The 18296-nt window shown below is 39.2% G+C and overlaps 1 protein-coding gene across 13 annotated transcripts in view; it reads left to right on the forward strand.

The window, feature by feature from the left end:
* SYNE2 (spectrin repeat containing nuclear envelope protein 2) overlaps positions 1-18296 on the forward strand; it is a 368208-nt gene that overhangs the window by 224219 nt on the left and 125693 nt on the right. For all 13 annotated transcript variants that reach the window (XM_054530190.2, XM_054530185.2, XM_054530188.2 and 10 more), the window contains 6 exons: positions 1621-1803; positions 2606-2743; positions 8783-8968; positions 10734-10856; positions 12026-12208; positions 14520-14651. In XM_054530190.2, the coding sequence (XP_054386165.2) occupies positions 1621-1803; positions 2606-2743; positions 8783-8968; positions 10734-10856; positions 12026-12208; positions 14520-14651 (945 nt within the window). The remainder of the gene's footprint in view (positions 1-1620; positions 1804-2605; positions 2744-8782; positions 8969-10733; positions 10857-12025; positions 12209-14519; positions 14652-18296) is intronic.

Consider the following 18296-nt stretch of genomic DNA (forward strand, 5'->3'; position numbering starts at 1 on the left):
GGAGGCCAAGGCAGGACGATCACTTGAGCCTGGGAGTTTGAGACCAGCCTGGCCAACATGGCAAAACCCCATCTCTACTAAAAATACAAAAATTAGCTGGGCGTGGTGGCACAAGACTGCAATTCTAGCTACTCGGGAGGCTGAGACACGAAAATCACTTGAATCCAGGAGACGGAGGTTGCAGTGAGCCGAGATCATGTCACTGCACTCCAGCATGGGTGACAGAGTGAGACTGTCTCAAAAAAAAAAATTCTGTTTTTCCATGGTGGACATATACCCAAACTTCTGAGAGCCTGTGATTGTGAACTAGCATTTTCAAAAGTAAAGGAAAGTAAGGATCTTATCTTGGGGATACTGATACTAAAAATCATTCAATAGAACATGAAAAATATTAAAGCTCTTTTTTAGATTGCAAAGTTTAAATAAAAATAAAAATTCCAAATTTATTTCCCTTGTAAAATGTCTTATAAAATAAAATCTTAGGCAAAACTGTACATAAACACTATTCTACTTCTCAATTCGCAAGTAAACTCCAGCATAGGGAAAGGATTCTTGTTCTAATCTATGTCTTAAGGAAATGTTTTAATAATTTGGGGCTTTTAATATAGGTCAGAATATGGCTCACTATTGGACAAATCTTAAGCAGAGGAACCTAATTTAACAAGTTAGATTTTCCTAGTCCTCAAGATAGGGAAAAAAATGTTCTTAAGCAAGCATTAAGAATTGAATATTTTACCTTTGAAATTTTCCTCTGCCCAGCGAAGTTCAGATTTGAATCCAACCTATTGGTTTCTTGAGTCAAAAGCAGTTGCTCCTAATACATGTTTCTAGAGCTTTCTGCCTCTGCATTCATCCCAAGTCGGCAGATAATTTTCTTTTCTTTTTTTAAATTTTTGAGATAGGGTCTCACCCTGTCACCCAAGCTGGAGTGCAGTGGTGTGATCAAAACTCACTTCAGCCTTGACCTCCCTGGCTCAATCGATCCTCCCACCTCAGTCTCCCAAGTAGCTGAGACTGCAGGTGTGCACCACCACACCTGGCTAATTTTTGTAGAGACGGTGTCTCCCTGTGTTGTTCAGGCTGGTCTTGAACTCCTGGGCTCAAGCAGCCCACACACTTTGGCCTCCAAAATTGTGTGAGCCACTGCACCCAGCCCAGATATTTTTCTTTGTTTTATTTTTTCACTTGAAATTATTTTGTAGATTAAGAGAGTGTGTGTGTGTGTGTGCGCGTGCACGTGTGTGTGTATAAACTAGTGTAAATAGGTTCAAGTATTTCCCCAAGCCCTTTTTAAACAGAATGTTTTGCTCGTCACTCTTGAGAGATGAGGGCTATATTGACCTTGTTTGTGTCAGTCATCTCTAGAAATGTCCAGGTCTTTCTGTTCCCCTACAGCTAATTTATAGTGAAATGAATACAGTTATAGTTAGGAGAGCTCAGGAAAAGTGTTTTTCAGTTTAGATCACAAATTGCTGGGTATAAATTAACAACTATTTGTGTGATGTTGTTTCTGTGATGTTTTAGTAGCATTTATAAATGTAAATACTGTGTGAAAAGCGGGCATTTACTCCATAAACTATGACCTCTTCATTCAAGTTGACTTACGATTTCCTTCTCCAGAAAATGTGGGACGAGTTAGATCTATGGCATTCCAAACTAAATGAGCTGGATTCTGAAGTTCAGGACATTGTTGAACAGGACCCAGGACAGGCTCAAGAATGGATGGATAACTTGATGATTCCTTTCCAGCAGTATCAGCAAGTATCACAGAGAGCAGAGTCTAGAACCTCACAGTTGAATAAGGTATGGCTGTGACTCAGAATAGCTTCATATCATGTGGTGGTATTGAGATGGTGTTAAAGCAAAACAATATATTCAGAAACAGTCAGTTTCTCTTGAATTATCAGTTTTGGACTTGAAGCTCGGGCCATGGTAGGCTCTTGTGGGCTCTGAGGAGACAGATTTCAATGCTAGTGCAGGCAGGAAGTCTGACTGGGCAGACGGAATCAAGAATCCAGAAGCTGACCACAGCAAGAGCCAGGCAGACTGTTGGGAAGTCCAGGCTCCCCAACAGGTGGATAAGGACCAGTAATGGGAATTTAGGGCAGGTGATCTCAGGAGTCTAGTGAGGGAGACAACAATGAGAAAGACTGTCATTCGGGGACAAGCTACCCTCTCTACCCTCCTTCCAAATAGGAGCTGTGGTTGGCTGAGTTGTTTGTGATTTAGCAAGAGTGAGGCAGCATCCTAGTCTTAGAAGAACTGTAGGGCAAGGTCCTGAACAGGAGGACAAAGTACAGCCCAGTTTTTAAAATGAAGCATAAAATGAGAACCAGAATAGTTGCAAGGCTAACCCAGAACTTTGCTGAGGCCCATAACGTTGGAGTAGAACTGCTTAAATCCTTTCCACCTATGGTCAGAGTTAGTCTTAAAAGTCAGAAGTATCATAGCCTAGAGCAGGTAAATAAGTAGCCCCAGCCATGGGGAGCAGACATCTGCAAGGCCTGACACACCCCTGACTAACAGCAATTGACTCTTCATCTAGGAGTCATTCAGCTCCAGTAAAAGGCATCTGACTAAGTTTGGTACTGCATCTCTTTCCCAGGCCACAGTTAAGATGGAGGAATATAGTGACCTTCTGAAGAGCACTGAGGCTTGGATAGAAAATACCAGTCATTTGCTGGCCAATCCTGCTGACTATGACTCTTCGAGGACACTGAGTCACCATGCTAGCACTCTGCAGGTAAGTGTTCTTCCAGGTTTTCTGCCACTCATAGCATCTACGTAAAGATTCGTGGCTTAGCTGATTGTCTTGGTGCTTTTTTCCTCCTTTCCTGAAATACAACCTTACCGCTAACCATGTCAGTGGCAGAAGGAAGCTTGAGAGAGTGGCAAGCGCTAGACACGGATTTTGGAGAGCAGGATTAAGCTCTTACTGTCCTGATAACTACTTTATGACTTTTTGGATAATTTAGTATATCTTCTATGGACCTCAGTTTCTCCCCATGAAATAAGAATGTGGGCGGATCACGAGGTCAGGAGATCGAGACCATCCTGGCTAACATGGTGAAACCCTGTCTCTACTAAAAATACAAAAAAATTAGCCGGCGCTGTGGCGGGCGCCTGTAGTCCCCAGCCACTTGGGAGGCTGAGGCAGGAGAATGGCGTGAACCTGGGAGACGGAGCTTGCAGTGAGCCGAGATCGTGCCACTGCACTCCAGCCTGGGTTACACAGTGAGACTCCGTCTCAAAAAAAAAAGAGAATGTGCAGAGGATAGTGCTAATGGTTTTGGTTAGAATTCTAAGATGCCCCCCAATATTCCCATCCTCTGGTGTATATGACCTGAAAGAATAATACTTGAATGTGGGCAGGAATATGAATATGATGGGATAGTCCCTTCATTGACTAGGTTACATTATATGATTAAGGTAATGGGGTAGTCACTCCCATAAATACTTGATTAACGTGATTATAAGACTCTCTAATATGGGATTTTGGGATTTGGAATGCTCCACCGGTAAGTATAATACTTACATTCCAAAATTTGAAAAAGTCCAAAATCTGAAATGCTTCTGGTCTCAAGTATTTCAGATAAGGGCTACTCAGCCTGTAGCAGAGTGTAGAGAGATTCTTCTTGAGAAAGCGGCTATATTGCCAGAGGGCCATGGAGCTAGGGCCCAAAGGCTTTTTCTAGGAGCTGAGAGTCAATGAGAGCCAGCAAGGAAACGGGGAACCCAGTCCTACAGCTGAATTTTGCCAACAACCTGAATGATCTTGAAAGAGAACCCAAGCTCCAGATGGCACCAGACGGCATCCTTGTGGCTCCCTGTACAGAGGACTCACCTCACCTATGCCTGGACTCCTTACCCTTGGACACTGTGAGATAACTTTGTTTTGTTTTAAGCCATTAAGTTTGTGGTAATTAGTTACAGAGCGATAGAAAACGAACCCATGGTTCCTTCCACTTCTAACACACCATGATTCCAAATTTCCTGTCCTTCCTGGTACTCCACACATGCCGCATGTGTCCATGCTGGCTTACAAAGTCAAAACAAACGAAAGTGTTTCCCCACTTGAGGCCTCGGCTGCAAAACATCTTCCGGATGCTGAGTACTAGGGAAGTTGCATTGCGCAGGTGTGTTTCCCTTCTCTTATTCTGCCATGAGAAGGAATCCCTTAGAGAAAAGCTTATTTGGTAACAGTGTTTACAGAATCAGACTTCAAAGGTGATTCAGCTCCTTTTTCTATCTTTAGAATGGCACAGTGTGTTCCTAAGTGAGCTGCTGACCTCAGACCTCTCTGACATTTGAGAATTGTTGGCGTATTTTTTTCTTATGGTAACAGTTGTAAAGATGCTGCATTTCTACCCATTTTTTTTTCTTTTCTTCCCCTTGCTTGTGATTTTTTTTGCCTTCCCCCACTTGGATTAACTTTCCACATCCCCAAAGTTTGGCATTTTTAAACTTTTTATCACCTCCCTGATTCACTATTTTTGAGGACTTCGCCAAGATAAAAGAGGAATGATGCTTTTTTTTTCCTTCAAATGCTTATTATGAGTTAAAAAAAAAAAACATACAAAAGTGAGCTCAGGCAAAAGCAGCTGGGATTCTGCTACCTTCTACTGATACAAATGTAAAAATGTAAAAGCATCTCTCAAACTTCAGGACATTCTAAATTGCTAGACTTTCTTTCTGAGCTAGAACTGAGTAAAGGAAGTAGGGACAAGGAAGGTGTGGGTTTATTTCTATGTGTCCCGATGTGTCCTAATCTCCTCCTGGGAAGTAAGTCCCAAATAACTAGTCCTATGTGAAATCCTCATTTGTCCAATAATTCTACTTTTTAGGATGCCCTTTTCCATTTTCTAGCATATTCAGGTATTAGTTTTTAAATTGACTTTTAAAGAAGTGTCAGAACTCTCAGCTAAGCTTCTACCTGGATTGCATTTGTTAAAACAGGTCTTTGTAACCTAAAGATAATTCCACAAATACTACTGTTATAAGAATAACTGAAACATAAATTCATAAAATGACATTATAAAAATAGAATACTAATTTTTTTTTTTTTTTTTGAGACGGAGTTTCACTCTTTTTGCCCAGGCTGGAGTGCAATGGTGCGATCTCGGCTCACCGCCACCTCCGCCTCCCAGGTTCAAGTGATTCTCCTGCCTCAGCTTCCCCAGTAGCTGAGATTACAGGCGCGTGCCACCATGCCGACCTTATTTTGTATTTTTAGTAGAGACAGGATTTCACCATGTTGGCCAGGCTGGTCTTGAACTCCTGACCTCAGCTGATCTGCCCGCCTCGACCTCCCAAAGTGCTGGGAGTACAGGCGTGAGCCACCACACCCGGCCTGTTTTTTAAATCAACTTTATTGAGGTATAATTTACATACAGTAAAAATATTAATACACCTATTTTAAGTATGCAGTTAGGTGAGCTTTGATAAAAGTGCAGTTGTATAACCACCATCGCCATCAATATGCGGAACATCTCCATCTCCCAAGACGTTTCCTTCTGCCTCTTTGCAGTCAATCCCCTTTCAGCCATCTTCAACCCTAGGTGATCATTCACTGTTTCCTATTACTATAGTTTTACCTTTTCTAGAATATCATATGGGGGGAATCAAACAGTATATAGTCTTTCGTGGCTCACTTGTTTCACTTAACATAATGCCTTTGAGATTCATCCAGGTTGTTACACTTAATGCATAGTTAATTATTTGATTGCCAAGTAGTGTTCCAGTTTTGGAAATAAGTTTGGAAATGAGTAGTTTGTTTATCTACCAGTTAATAGATATTTGGGTTGCTTCCAGTTTTGAGCCATATATTAGCTATTGTTGTGTAACAAATTACTCCATAAGTTAGCAGCTTGAAACAACAAACTTATTATCACAGGAGTCCGCCGGCACGGCTTAGCTAAGTATCTCTGGCTCAAGGTCTCTCATGAGAATGCGGTCAAGGTGTCGATAAAGGCTGCATGCTCATCTGAAGGCTCGACTTGCGTGAGGGAGGAGGTGGGATCTGCTTCCAAGCTCATTCCCGTGGCTGTTGACAGGCCTCAAAAGATCTGCTTCTACTCACAGACACATGGGCTCCTCCAGGAGTCTGCCTCACACCATGGCAGCTGGCTTCCCTCAGCATAAACAATCTCCAAGAGAGTGAGAGAGAGCTCTCAAGACAGAAGCCACATTTTTTTTTTCTTTTAGAGACAGGGTCTTGCTCTGTCACCCAGGCTGGAGTGCAGTGGCACAATGTCGGCTCACTGCAGCCTCCACCTTCTGAGTTCAAATGTTCCTCCCACCTTAGCCTCCCAGGTAGCTGGAACTACAGGCGCACATAACCATGCCTGGCTAATTTTTAAATGTTTGTAAAAAGGTCTCACTTTGTTGCCCAGGCTGGGCCACAGTCTTTGTAATCTAACCTTGAAAGTGACATCTCATCATTTCTGCCACATTTTATTAGAATTAAATTAGTAAGTCTGGCCTGCATTCAAGGAAGCTGATATAAGGGTATGAATACCAGGAGGTAGGGGTCATTCAGGGCTACCTTAGAGGCTGCTACCATAGGCTATTATGAGCAAAGCTGCTGTGAATATTTATATATAAATCTTTGTGTAGACAGATGTTTTCATTTTATTTCAATGAATAAATACCTAAAAGTAGGATCTCTGACTTTTACGATGTTTAAATAAATAATAAACTGAGAAATTGTTTTCCAAAATAGCTGTATCATTTTTCATTCCCACCAGCAACATGAGTTCTAATTGCTTCATATTTTCAACAGCACTTAATATTGTCTGCCTTTTAAATTTTAGCCATTTTAGTGACTTGCAGTGGTATTTCATTGTGGTTTAAACGGGTTTTCTCTAATAATTTTGAGCATTTATTTATGTCTTTATTGGTCATTTGTACACTTCCTTTGTGAAGTATTTGTTCAATTTTTTTTGCCCATTTAAAAAGTTGCATTGTCTTCTTGTTGAGTTGTAAGTTTTTTGTAAAATATTCTGAAACCCATTCTTTTGACATATATGTCATTTACAAATATTTTCTTCCAGTCTGTGGCTTGTCTTTTCATTCTTTTAACACTGTCTTTCAGAGAGCAAATGTTATTAATTTGATGAGGTCCAATGTATCGATATTTTCTTTTATGGATTATTCTTTTGTGTTACATTCTAAGAAATCCTTACCTAACCCGGGGTTACAAAGATTTCTTCCTGTGTTTTCTTCCAGTAACTTGATAGTTTTAACTCTTACTCTCTTAGGTCTATGATTCATTTCATGTTAATTGTTGCATAAGGTGTGATTGAAGGATCAAAGTTCTTTTTTTCCATGGGGATATCCAATTGTCTCTGCATCATTTATTGATAAGAATCACCATTAAATTACTTTGGCACTTTGTTGGAAATCAATTGACCTTATACATGTGCATCTATTTCTGGGCTCTCCCTTATGTTCAATTAATTTATATGTCTATACTTTCACCAATATGACAGTCTTCATTACTATAGCTTTACAGTAAGTCTTGAAATCAGGTAGCATCAATTCTACAACTTTGTCCTTTTTCAGATGTGTTTTGGCTAAATCAAGGCCTTTGTATTTCCATATAAATCTTAGAATCTGCTTGTGAATTTCTAAATAAAGGTCTGTGGGAATTTTGGGTGGGATTGCATTAAATTTGTAGATCAATTTGGAAGAGAATTAACATCTCAACCATAGTGACTATTCAATCCAGGAACATGATGTATCTCTTTATTTCTCTAGGGATTTAATTTCTCTCAACAATGTTTTGTGATTTTCAGTATGCAGGTCTTTTTGTTTGTTTGTTTGTTTGTTTGTTTTTTGAGATGGTGTCTCGCTCTGTCACCCAGGCTGGAGTGCAGTGGTGCGATAATGGCTCACTGCAACCTCCGCCTTGTGGGTTCAAGCGATTCTCCTGCCTCAGCCTCCTGAGTAGCTAGGATTACAGGCTCCCGCCACCACACCTGGCTAATTTTTGTATTTTTAGTAGAGACAGGGTTTCGCCATGTTGGCCAGGCTGGTCTCGAACTCCTGACCTCAGGTGATCCACCCACCTCGGCCTCCCAAAGTGCTGGAATTATAGGCATGAGCCACTGCACCCAGCCCAGTATACATTTCTTACATGTATATTGTTAAATTTATTCCTAAGTATTTTGTGGTTTTTGATGCTGTTGTCAATGATAATTGGTTTAAAAAAAAAAAAAAGAAAGCATTGGTTTTAAGTTTTGCTTTCCTAAAAGTTTTCTCCTATAAGGATTTTGAATAAGATTAATATAAAATTCTGAATAACCCGCTTAGTTTTAGTGACTTGTGACTGAAATTCTAGTTGTGTAAGTGAATGTTCTTTCTCCTATCCGTTATTTTTTATGGAATTACCTGAAGAGTACATTATCAAGCTGAACATTTTCATTAGGTGGCTGAGCTATTTTGACATCTTAAATTTGAAAGTTATTACATGTATGAAAGGGCTTATTATATATAATAAAAGACACTTCTGTCTCCCCTATTATTAAAGGATTCCAAGGGTTTTAGAAGTGGACGAAGACCAAATATATATGTTTCTTATTATGTTACAGTTATACGGGTAGATACTCTGAAGTCTTTCACTGTCATTGACAATAGAGGGTGTTCTGTTTTCATTATCGAACTAGAAATGACTAGTTTAAAATGTTGAGACAACTTTCAATTTTCTCTGATTTAAATTTTAATCAACTTATATCAGGATCTTGATGTCTCTCTCTATTTTTCCCATTCTGTGTTTATCTAGATGGCTTTGGAAGATTCAGAACAGAAGCACAATCTTTTACATTCAATCTTTATGGATCTAGAAGACCTGTCAATAATTTTTGAAACAGATGAATTAACACAATCCATACAAGAGTTAAGTAATCAAGTAACAGCTTTACAACAAAAAATAATGGAAAGCCTTCCACAGATTCAGCAAATGGCTGATGTAAGTTTGCACCATTCATTTAATCATTCAGGATTAAATTAGAGGCTGGGCAATGGTGACTCATGCCTATAATTCCAGCACTTTGGGAGGCCAAGGCGGGTGGATCACTTGAGGTCAGGAGTTCAAGATGAGCCTGGCCAACATGGTGAAACCCCGTCTCTACTAAAAATACAAAATTTAGCTGGGCATCATGGTGCACACCTGTAATCCCAGCAACTTGGAAGGCTGAGGCAGGAGACTCGCTTGAACCTGAGAGGCAGAGGTTGCAGTGAGCCAAGATTGCGCCACTGCACTCCAGCCTGGGTGACAGAGCAGGATTCTGTCAAATAAATAAATAAATAAATAAATTAGAGTTATACTACTAACAAAGCACTATACAACTAATCAATGTGAAGACACATTGATCTGGTAAAATGTCATGTATGTTCTCATTTGTGGAATTATATTTTACTTTACTTTGCAGCCTGTAGTGTAACTATAACAAACTATAACAAAAAGCATCTCCCCATTTTCAATCCAGAAGTGGTCTGTTTTAAAGAGTAAAGAGTCCTGATAAAATAAGTTCAGTGTTTTCTCTTTGTCAAAGAGAAGTACTACTGATTTTTAAATGCTGGATAGGAAAGAGGGAATTAAAAGAGACAGTTCTGGCTGGGCACGGTGCCCAGCACGGTGGCTCATGCCTGTAATCCCAGCATTTACGGAGGCAGAGGCAGGAGGATAGTGTGAGCACAGGAGTTTGAGACCTGCCTGGGCACTACGGTAAGACCCCCTTCTCCACAAAAAGGAATCAAAAACAAGTGTAAAACAGGTAGTCCCAAGTCTTTATTTACCAATAGCAAATATTTATTGAGGGGTTGTTATTTGCCAGCCTCTGGATTTTTATTTTGGCTTGAAACATCGGAAGCATATATTTAAAGATAGAGTCACATAGTAGAGGCAATTACAATTCTTCATTATTTACATTTGTTACTCAGTTACATTCCCTACACCACACTCGTGTATCTTCAGGGAATAATGAGTGTTAAAGTAATTATTTTTGGTTACTGAAGCTCATTTCAAAATTTTTAAATGCTTCTATAATGTTTGATGAAAATTACCCTAAAATACATTGTATAATTCTATATACCTTCTTAAATAGTAGGTGCACAGAATAATGTCCATGTAATTTAACTTTTCCTCATAATTTGAAGATATCACTATAAAGCTGTTGTACATACTGTACACTATAAGCTGTTGTACATACTGCTGTTGTACATACTGCTTCATTTTCTTGTAAAGTTTTGTTGGTCCCTGGCCAGGCACGATGGCTCACACCTGTAATCCCAGCACTTTGGGAGGCTGAGGCGGGTGGATCACCTGCAGTCAGGAGTTAGAGACCAGCCTGGCCAACATGGCGAAACTCTGTCTCTACTAAAAATATAAAAATTAACTGGGCATGGTGGCACGTGCCTGTAATCCCAGCTATTCAGGAGGCTGAAGCAGGGTAATCACTTGAACCTGGGAGGCGGAGGTTACAGTGAGCAGAGATAATGACATTGCACTCCAGCCTGGGCGACAAGAGCGAAACTCCATCTCAGAAAAAAAAAAAAGGAAAGAAAATGGTGAACATTATTTATTTATCTATAGTGCTTGGTTAGTTTTTCAGAGGTATAGATGGCAGACATTATTTGGCTAAATAAGAGAATAGAATTAATGCCAATAAACTGTTTTATAGATGATTAATATACAATATATATTGCATCAATGTGTTCTTCTGAAATTCTAGGATGTGGTTGCTATTGAATCTGAAGTAAAATCAATGGAAAAAAGAGTTTCAAAAATTAAAGCTATCCTATTATCAAAAGAAATATTTGATTTTTCACCTGAAGAACATCTCAAACATGGGGAGGTAAGCATAGATTATTATTTAAAGTATTTTCTTATGATACTTATTATGTCTTTTTCAAAATATAATATAATGTGATTAAAAAAAGCATTTAGTCTTACGAGAGTAATAGCAAAATAAGGTTGGGAAAATGATGGGAATAACTATAACCGTATATTTAAATCATAGTTGTAGTACCACCTATGTAAAGATAATTTTCCTATAGGTTATTTTTTCATTTAAATCAAACTCAAGGGCTTGAGCACCTAATTCAGGCTGAACTGGGTTCCAGCCCCAGCTAGACTGCTCACTGGCTGCATGACTGAGTAATTAATGGTTTTTGGATTCTCTTTCATATCCGTGCACTGGTACTGAGGAGATTACATTGGCCAATTGTAATGTAAATAGAGCCCCTGACAGAGGAGCTGGGACATGACTAAACATCAAGCAAATGTTGATCCCCTGCTCAGCCTAGTGATTGAGAGCATGTGGTTTAGGACCAGGAAGGCCTGGATTCTGTTCCCAGCTCTGCCTCTTACAGACTAAGCTTACCTGGATCTTCTAACTTCTGTGAACCCAATTTCCTCAACTGTGAAATGTAGGTTAGGATACTTACCTCTCGAGGGGTTGTGAGGATTAAATGAAATGATATTATATGAAATATGACTTAGTACGGTGAGTAATCTCTTCTAATGTATTGGTTACATAAATCCAGATTTCTATGGATCAGATGTTATTAAAGCAAAATATAATTATACTCCTGGGACTCATGCAGGACAGTTCTGTTCAAGTCAATAAGCACTTTTGAGGGCCTACTATATGGGAAGCCCTATTCTAGGTGTAGTTGCTACGAAAGTGAGAGGCAGTACCCGCCCTTACAGTGCTCACTGCCTAGTGACAATATACACAGCAGAATGCCAGTTCTACGCAGAAAGCGGAGGGAGAAAAGGAAGAAAACGTTGTCCAAATGCGTAATTTAGTATTGGTAGGTTACTCTTGCCCCAGTTATTCTTTCCTGAGACTTTCAACTCCTGGATCATGAGTGATATAATAGTTCTTTTCAATCTGAGCTAAGAAATTATTTTAAAAATGCAAACTATAAAAACTATACCGTATTTTAATTTTGAATAATTAAATTTAACAGTGGCCATTGTCTTTTCATTTCTGTAACATGCTCCTCTTATATAATTAAGGTCATACTTGAAAATATACGTCCCATGAAGAAAACCATTGCTGAGATACTGTCTTACCAAGTGGAACTGAGGTTGCCCCAAACAGGAATGAAACCTCTGCCTGTGTTTCAGCGGGCAAATCAGCTTTTACAAGATATAAAACTATTGGAAAATGTGACTCAAGAACAAAATGAGTTATTAAAGGTAAGCAGTTTCTGATGACAGCCAACTTACTGGGTGAAAATGTTCACCAAAAGCTGGTTTGGTTTTCACTTCTAATTGAAATTCATTATTATCCTGTTATTGTAGGAGGTGGCATTTGATATAAAAGCATATCTTCATGCTCAAATGGAGCTAAGGTTATTTTTCTCAGTTCTTATCCTTTAAGACATTAAAGCATAGTTATGGTCTATTTAATTTCATTCCACAGTTGTTAAAGACCTACATGGGCAAAATGCTGTGGGAAGAGAGTCAAACCTGAACAAGGCATTTGCAGCCTCTGAGGCCAACAGATCTGTAAAGTAATCATCACCATAGTAATCTCTGTGTTCATCTCAGTCACTCTCCTATTGATTTTCTCATTACCAAACGTGTGATGTAGGTAGAGTAGGCACTTTATCATCTTTGTTTTTACAGATAAGGAAATTGGCATCAGGGGTAAGTGACCTGCTGAAAGACCACAGAGTTAACTTGTGTAGAGGTTAATTTATGTACACAGGGAACAAGAATTTGAGTTTCTAAACTCCTGGTGTCATTTCTGCATATTGAGGGCTGATATTTTTCATCTTCTCCCCAGAGGGGTTTTGTGTTGTGGTGGTGGTGGTGGTGGTGGTTGGGTTTTGTTAAATCACTACTCTCCATCAGGAATCATCATAAGTTAGGAATAATCTTTAGTTTGTATTCCTGGATCAACAATCACTCCCGCAAGAACAGAAAGTTGCAGAAAGTCTGCACAGACTTCCAACCCTCTCCGTCAACCTCCTGCGTGCTGCCTTTCCTGATTAGATGGGTCACTGTAAGGGTTATTTTTCATTTTTTATGACCACCTTCTGGTTGTAAGAAGAAAAATGACTATATGTTATTCCCTCTTAAATTTCATGCACATTTTGGTGGCCACTCTTCTCCTAAGGTTTGAGGAGACTGTACTCTCTGGTTTGAGTCTTAACTCAGTTTCTCTGGTCTGGCTACTGGTCAACTGATGTCATTCTGTAACACCCACAGAGAGAAAAAAGATCTAGCACTCAATGTACTATCTTGTAATAATATAAAGAGAAAAAAATATAAAATTTGATCTATTATTTTCATCCTTTTGTGCTTTATTAGTCTCCTGGTCAGATAAAGAAAGCCACAGTCCTAACTATGCTTTCAAGTGGCTTCTTCACAGACGAAAGGGGTGAAATAGAAGAGGAAATTCTATTTTGTGCCAAGTTAGGTATCAAACTGTGCTGCTCAGATTTTCCATCTCATTGTGCTGGTGGCAATCAGATGTCCCCTCATATATTTCAAAGCTAAGGAAGACAGTGGTGATGACAATCATTAGAATATGGTACATTTCCTTTGATTTCTACTTTAGATATTGTAAGTACCCTCGTTGTAGAAAATAAGACAAATTACTTTTGTGGGGAGTGACGGGATGTAGTTCATTATTGAGGGCTGGGGAACAGATGTGCACAGTGAACATAGTTATTCATTTCCAGCCTACGGCTAAAATTATAGTTAAATATTAAAGAAAATACAAGGAAGAATTCCGTGTTGGCTAGAAACTTTGTAGTTTTAAAAGGCGTTTTGCTTCATTATGTAGCATACCAAAGAAGTATCTAGTTTTTTGTTTGAAGTCTGTTTCTTTGTTTTTCATCGTGCTTAATCATATTATTTAGTCCACAGATGGGTCTGAGCTTTCCTGCTCCCCTAACACTAGATGCCAGGTATTGTTCTGGTTAGTTTTGCCTTATTCTGCAAATTCAGACTGTTCTTGAACCCTCAGCCTCTTACTCGTAAAACACACATCACTGATCCCAAGGGGTACAAGGTGAAGATGAGTCTAGACCGAGAAAACCCATCATCACTGGCCTCACATGCTCTGTTCAGTCTGAATCGTTATGTCACCTTTCTATGCGGAAAGCCCCCCTCCCCCCGCCATGGAATATGTATTAAAATGGTGTATGTGACTTGTCAGTAACTTCTCAAAAGTTAGCAACTTTATGTTAACATGCCGTAAAATGCTTTCCAGAATAAACCCACTGGACCAGAAATACTTAAGAGCAAAGGTATGTCCAATGAGACTTGTACTTTAAGCACTGCCCAAGGTGCCCTGGCATCTAGTAGAGCAAGAAGATCAGGTGTCAGCTTTGCAAACATTCTTCTCTCTGTTTAGGCTACCACGTCCTATTGAAATCTCAATGGGTGCATATTTGGTGTGAGTGATTAAAACTTCTATGGGGCTAGACAATGAAAATAGTCCATTAATCTGCTTAGATTATGACAAAAATTCTTTTTTGTGGGGGTTATTTTATAGGTAGTCATAAAACAGACCAATGAATGTGATGAAGAAATAGAAAATTTGAAACAGATCTTAAATAATTATTCAGCTCAGTTCTCCCTTGAACATATGTCACCAGACCAAGCTGACAAGCTGCCACAACTACAGGTATGTTTCTTTCATTCATAAAGGTATGTTTCATTTGTCCATCAGTCCATTTATTTAATACTTACTAAGCCTTTGGTGTCTAGGAGCCTTTCTAGTGGTGCAGTGTAAGTTCCTGTTTCTGTAACAATCGAAGGTATTGCTGTGTGTGTTTACTTTCCATCCCTATTTCATAAAATAGATGATTGTATAATTATCATTACTAAAAAGTGACAAAATTATAGCCCCTGATGTTTGATCAAGAGAAGCCTTGTCTGTTTGTAGCCTGGGCAGTCCTAATCCCAGAAACAGCCAGGGCTGCCACATCTCCTTCTTTAATGGAGGGCTTTTTAAGTGCCCATGGCCTCAGCTTGAAGCCTTTTGATGTGAATTTGCTCTGGTACCAAAGAACCTGATATAACACACAGGATACTTGGACAACCTGACTTTCTGGGATAGAGTCAGGCAGTGTAGGCAGGCTGGGCTTCAGCAGTGAAGACCCTAAATAGTATTGTAATGAAGAATAGTATTGTAATGAAGAATTCCATATTCTAAGCAGTATTGTCATACTGACATATTGCCATATGTCAGAATTAACAATGTCCTGTGGGCTGGGCGCGGTGGCTCACGCCTGTAATCCCAGCACTTTGGGAGGCCGAGGCGGGCAGATCACGAGGTCAGGAGATCGAGACCATCCTGGCTAACACAGTGAAACCCCATCTCTACTAAAAATACAAAAAATTAGCCGGGTGTGTTGGTGGGTGCCTATAGCCCCAGCTACTCGGGAGGCTGAGGCAGGAGAATGGCGTGAACCTGGGAGGCAGAGCTTCCAATGAGCCGAGATCACGCCACTGCACTCTAGCCTGAGCGACTTAGCAAGACTCCGTCTCAAAAAAAAAAAAACAAAAAAAAACAATAGTGTCCTGTGGATTCAGTTACAATGGTTTGCATGTTAACCATCTATTGCTAGGTTTTTTCAGTCTTTGTTTTTGAAGTAGCATTTCTATAATAAAAAACAACAACCAAAAAAAACCTGATTGTATGCTAGGGGTAATAGAGAGCTGCTTTTTTTCTTGCCATCAAATTGATACAGGCAAGCAATTAATATGGTACTCAAAGGAAGATTACACTACTCGCCAGCTGTGAGACCTGGGGCAAGTGATTTGACATCTACAGTGAAGTACAGGAGAGTGCAAGATGACACAGCTGTTAAATGGTGGATCAATAATTCCCACTCAGTAATGAAGACTCAATATTGTAAAAATATTAGATTTCCCCTTATGCTAAAAAATCAAGGACCCCAGAGAGCTTTTGTTTATATGAATTATATCCATTGATAACTAAATTAAAACTCAGAAATGTAAAAACATTCATTTAGTTTTTAAGCAACAATAATAAACCCACTGCATATTAATAGGAATAACTATTTTTATTTTCTTTTTTTTAGAGATGAGGTCTCACTGTGTTACCCAGGCTGTAGCAGAAGTAACATTTTTTTAAAGTTGTTATATTTTCTAAAACAAATAGTAATGAGAAGAGTGACATTGTTTTATGTATTTGTGATCTCTTTAATATCTGGCTTAATATTAGGTCAGTGCAAAAGTAATTCCAGTTTTTGCCATTAAAAGTAATGACAAAAACCGTGATTACTTTTGCACCCACCTAATGGACAGATTCTTATGTTTCTGCATTTGATCTGTTGAGGCGTGTAGTTTTGTTTTAAGTATGTGAAGACAATCCAGACTCTCAAACACATGCACTTGGAAGATGGAGGAATATTTTAATAGTCCTTTTGAATAATTGTGGACATTTTTCTTTGAAACTATACTAAAACCCGACAAGTGCAAATTAAGTATTAATTGTAAAATGGAATCTAAACCCATGTCAATGAACTTTATACGTTCTTACATTAAAATTTACTGGCCTACTTTGTACTTCGAATGGATCTTCTAACAATGCATGATTTTATAACATCACGCTCAATCACTTGGAAAATCCTGATTAACTGAGTTAGGCAGATCTTCCAAATGTTGACACATTTCAAGAGTCAATATTTCTTTAAATCATAGTTGTTAATATTAACACTTATCTCTTCAGAAAAAATCTTTTAGTATTTAAGGAAAGCAATATAGTTTATCAGCTGGCTTTTTTTCAAGTAAAAATAGTGTTCTGTGAATAAAAAGGATAGTTCAGCTTACAACTCAAACAGTAGCATAAGTGCTTTTTCTCAACCATTGGCCGTTGGTATGCAGCAGAAGTGCCATATGCATACTTTCCATTTTTTCACAAAGAATACTAAAAATACATACTGCTGTGGTTTGAATGTTTTTGTCCTCCCAAAAAATGTTGCCTCCCCTCCCCCCAACATTTTTATTCATGTTGAAACTTAATCACCAACACAGCAGTATCGGGAGGTGTGGCCTTTGGGAGGTGATTGAGTCATGAGGGCTCCTCCCTCATGAATGGGATTAGGTGCCCTCAGAAAAGGGCTTGAGGGAGGGAGTTCACCTATTTTTGCCCTTCTGCTTTGTGCTGTGTGAGAACACGACAAGTCTCCCTTCAGGAAGATATAGTGTTCAATGCGCCGTCTTGGAAACAGAGAACAGCCCTCACCAGACACCAAACCTACCGATACTTTGATCCTGGACTTCCCAGTATCCAGAACTGTGAGAAATAAATTTCTGTTCTTTATAAATTACCCAGTCCCAGATATTCTGTTATGGCAGCACAAATAAACTAAGATACATATTTTTATCAAGAATATTCTTAAGGAAAATGGAATTTTTTTTTACTATAAATACATAAAAGTGAAGAACCCAGTAACAACGAATAGACTTGGTGTTCCTGCCTTGATTCATATAAGGTGCCGGTAGTTTTACCCACCATTGCTTTCATGCCATCAGTGCAAATGTCAGCATGGTGTAAAAGGCAAGTAACATTTTAGTATTATGAAAATGGTCTGAACCTCATGGACTGTGGCCAGGGGTCTGCAGATGCTGCTTTGAGAGCAACTGCTCCATGTAGGTCTGTGCCTCTACTCTGTTTCTGTTATTCTAGTGGCTGTAGTATCGCTCTTGTCGGGAGGCAGTGTACCTCTGAAGTTTAGTGTTTATTGAAAGTGGAACACAAAATGCAGCCAACTCAGATTTAAGTCAAACAATTGTTATTTCCCAAAAGCAATCACAGAAATTTTGACGTCAGACAGAATAGGGGTATTGGCATAGGAATGTGTGCAGTAGAGCCAGGAGAAAGCCCAGGCCTGTGCTCTGCTGTGTGCTGGTTGTAGCTTTGGACAAATCACCTTCTTTCTCTGGCCTTTAGAACTTTCTCTTGCAGGGGGAGACAGATTACGTTTCTCTGTTCTGTAAGAAAATTAATGCTTCTATGACTATCTGTAGGGTGGGTGGATGGATGAACCGACAGCAAGAAAGGAAGAAATAAGGAGGAAAGAATAGGGGTCTAAGGAATATATTAGGAACAAATTTCAAACACATGAAGGTTTTCTAAAAAGGAGCAGGCTGCTTCTGATGCAGCACTCACTTCAGGAGCTCAGGCAAGTTGAATGACATCTCTCAGAGGTGCTAGAGAGGAGGATGTTAGTGTATTTGTCACCTGCTATTTCTTCCAAAGCTAAGAATCTATAATCCTATAGTCATCTCAGACATACAG

The sequence above is a fragment of the Pongo abelii genome, chromosome 15, assembly GCF_028885655.2.
Source record: "Pongo abelii isolate AG06213 chromosome 15, NHGRI_mPonAbe1-v2.0_pri, whole genome shotgun sequence".
NCBI lineage: Eukaryota > Metazoa > Chordata > Mammalia > Primates > Hominidae > Pongo > Pongo abelii.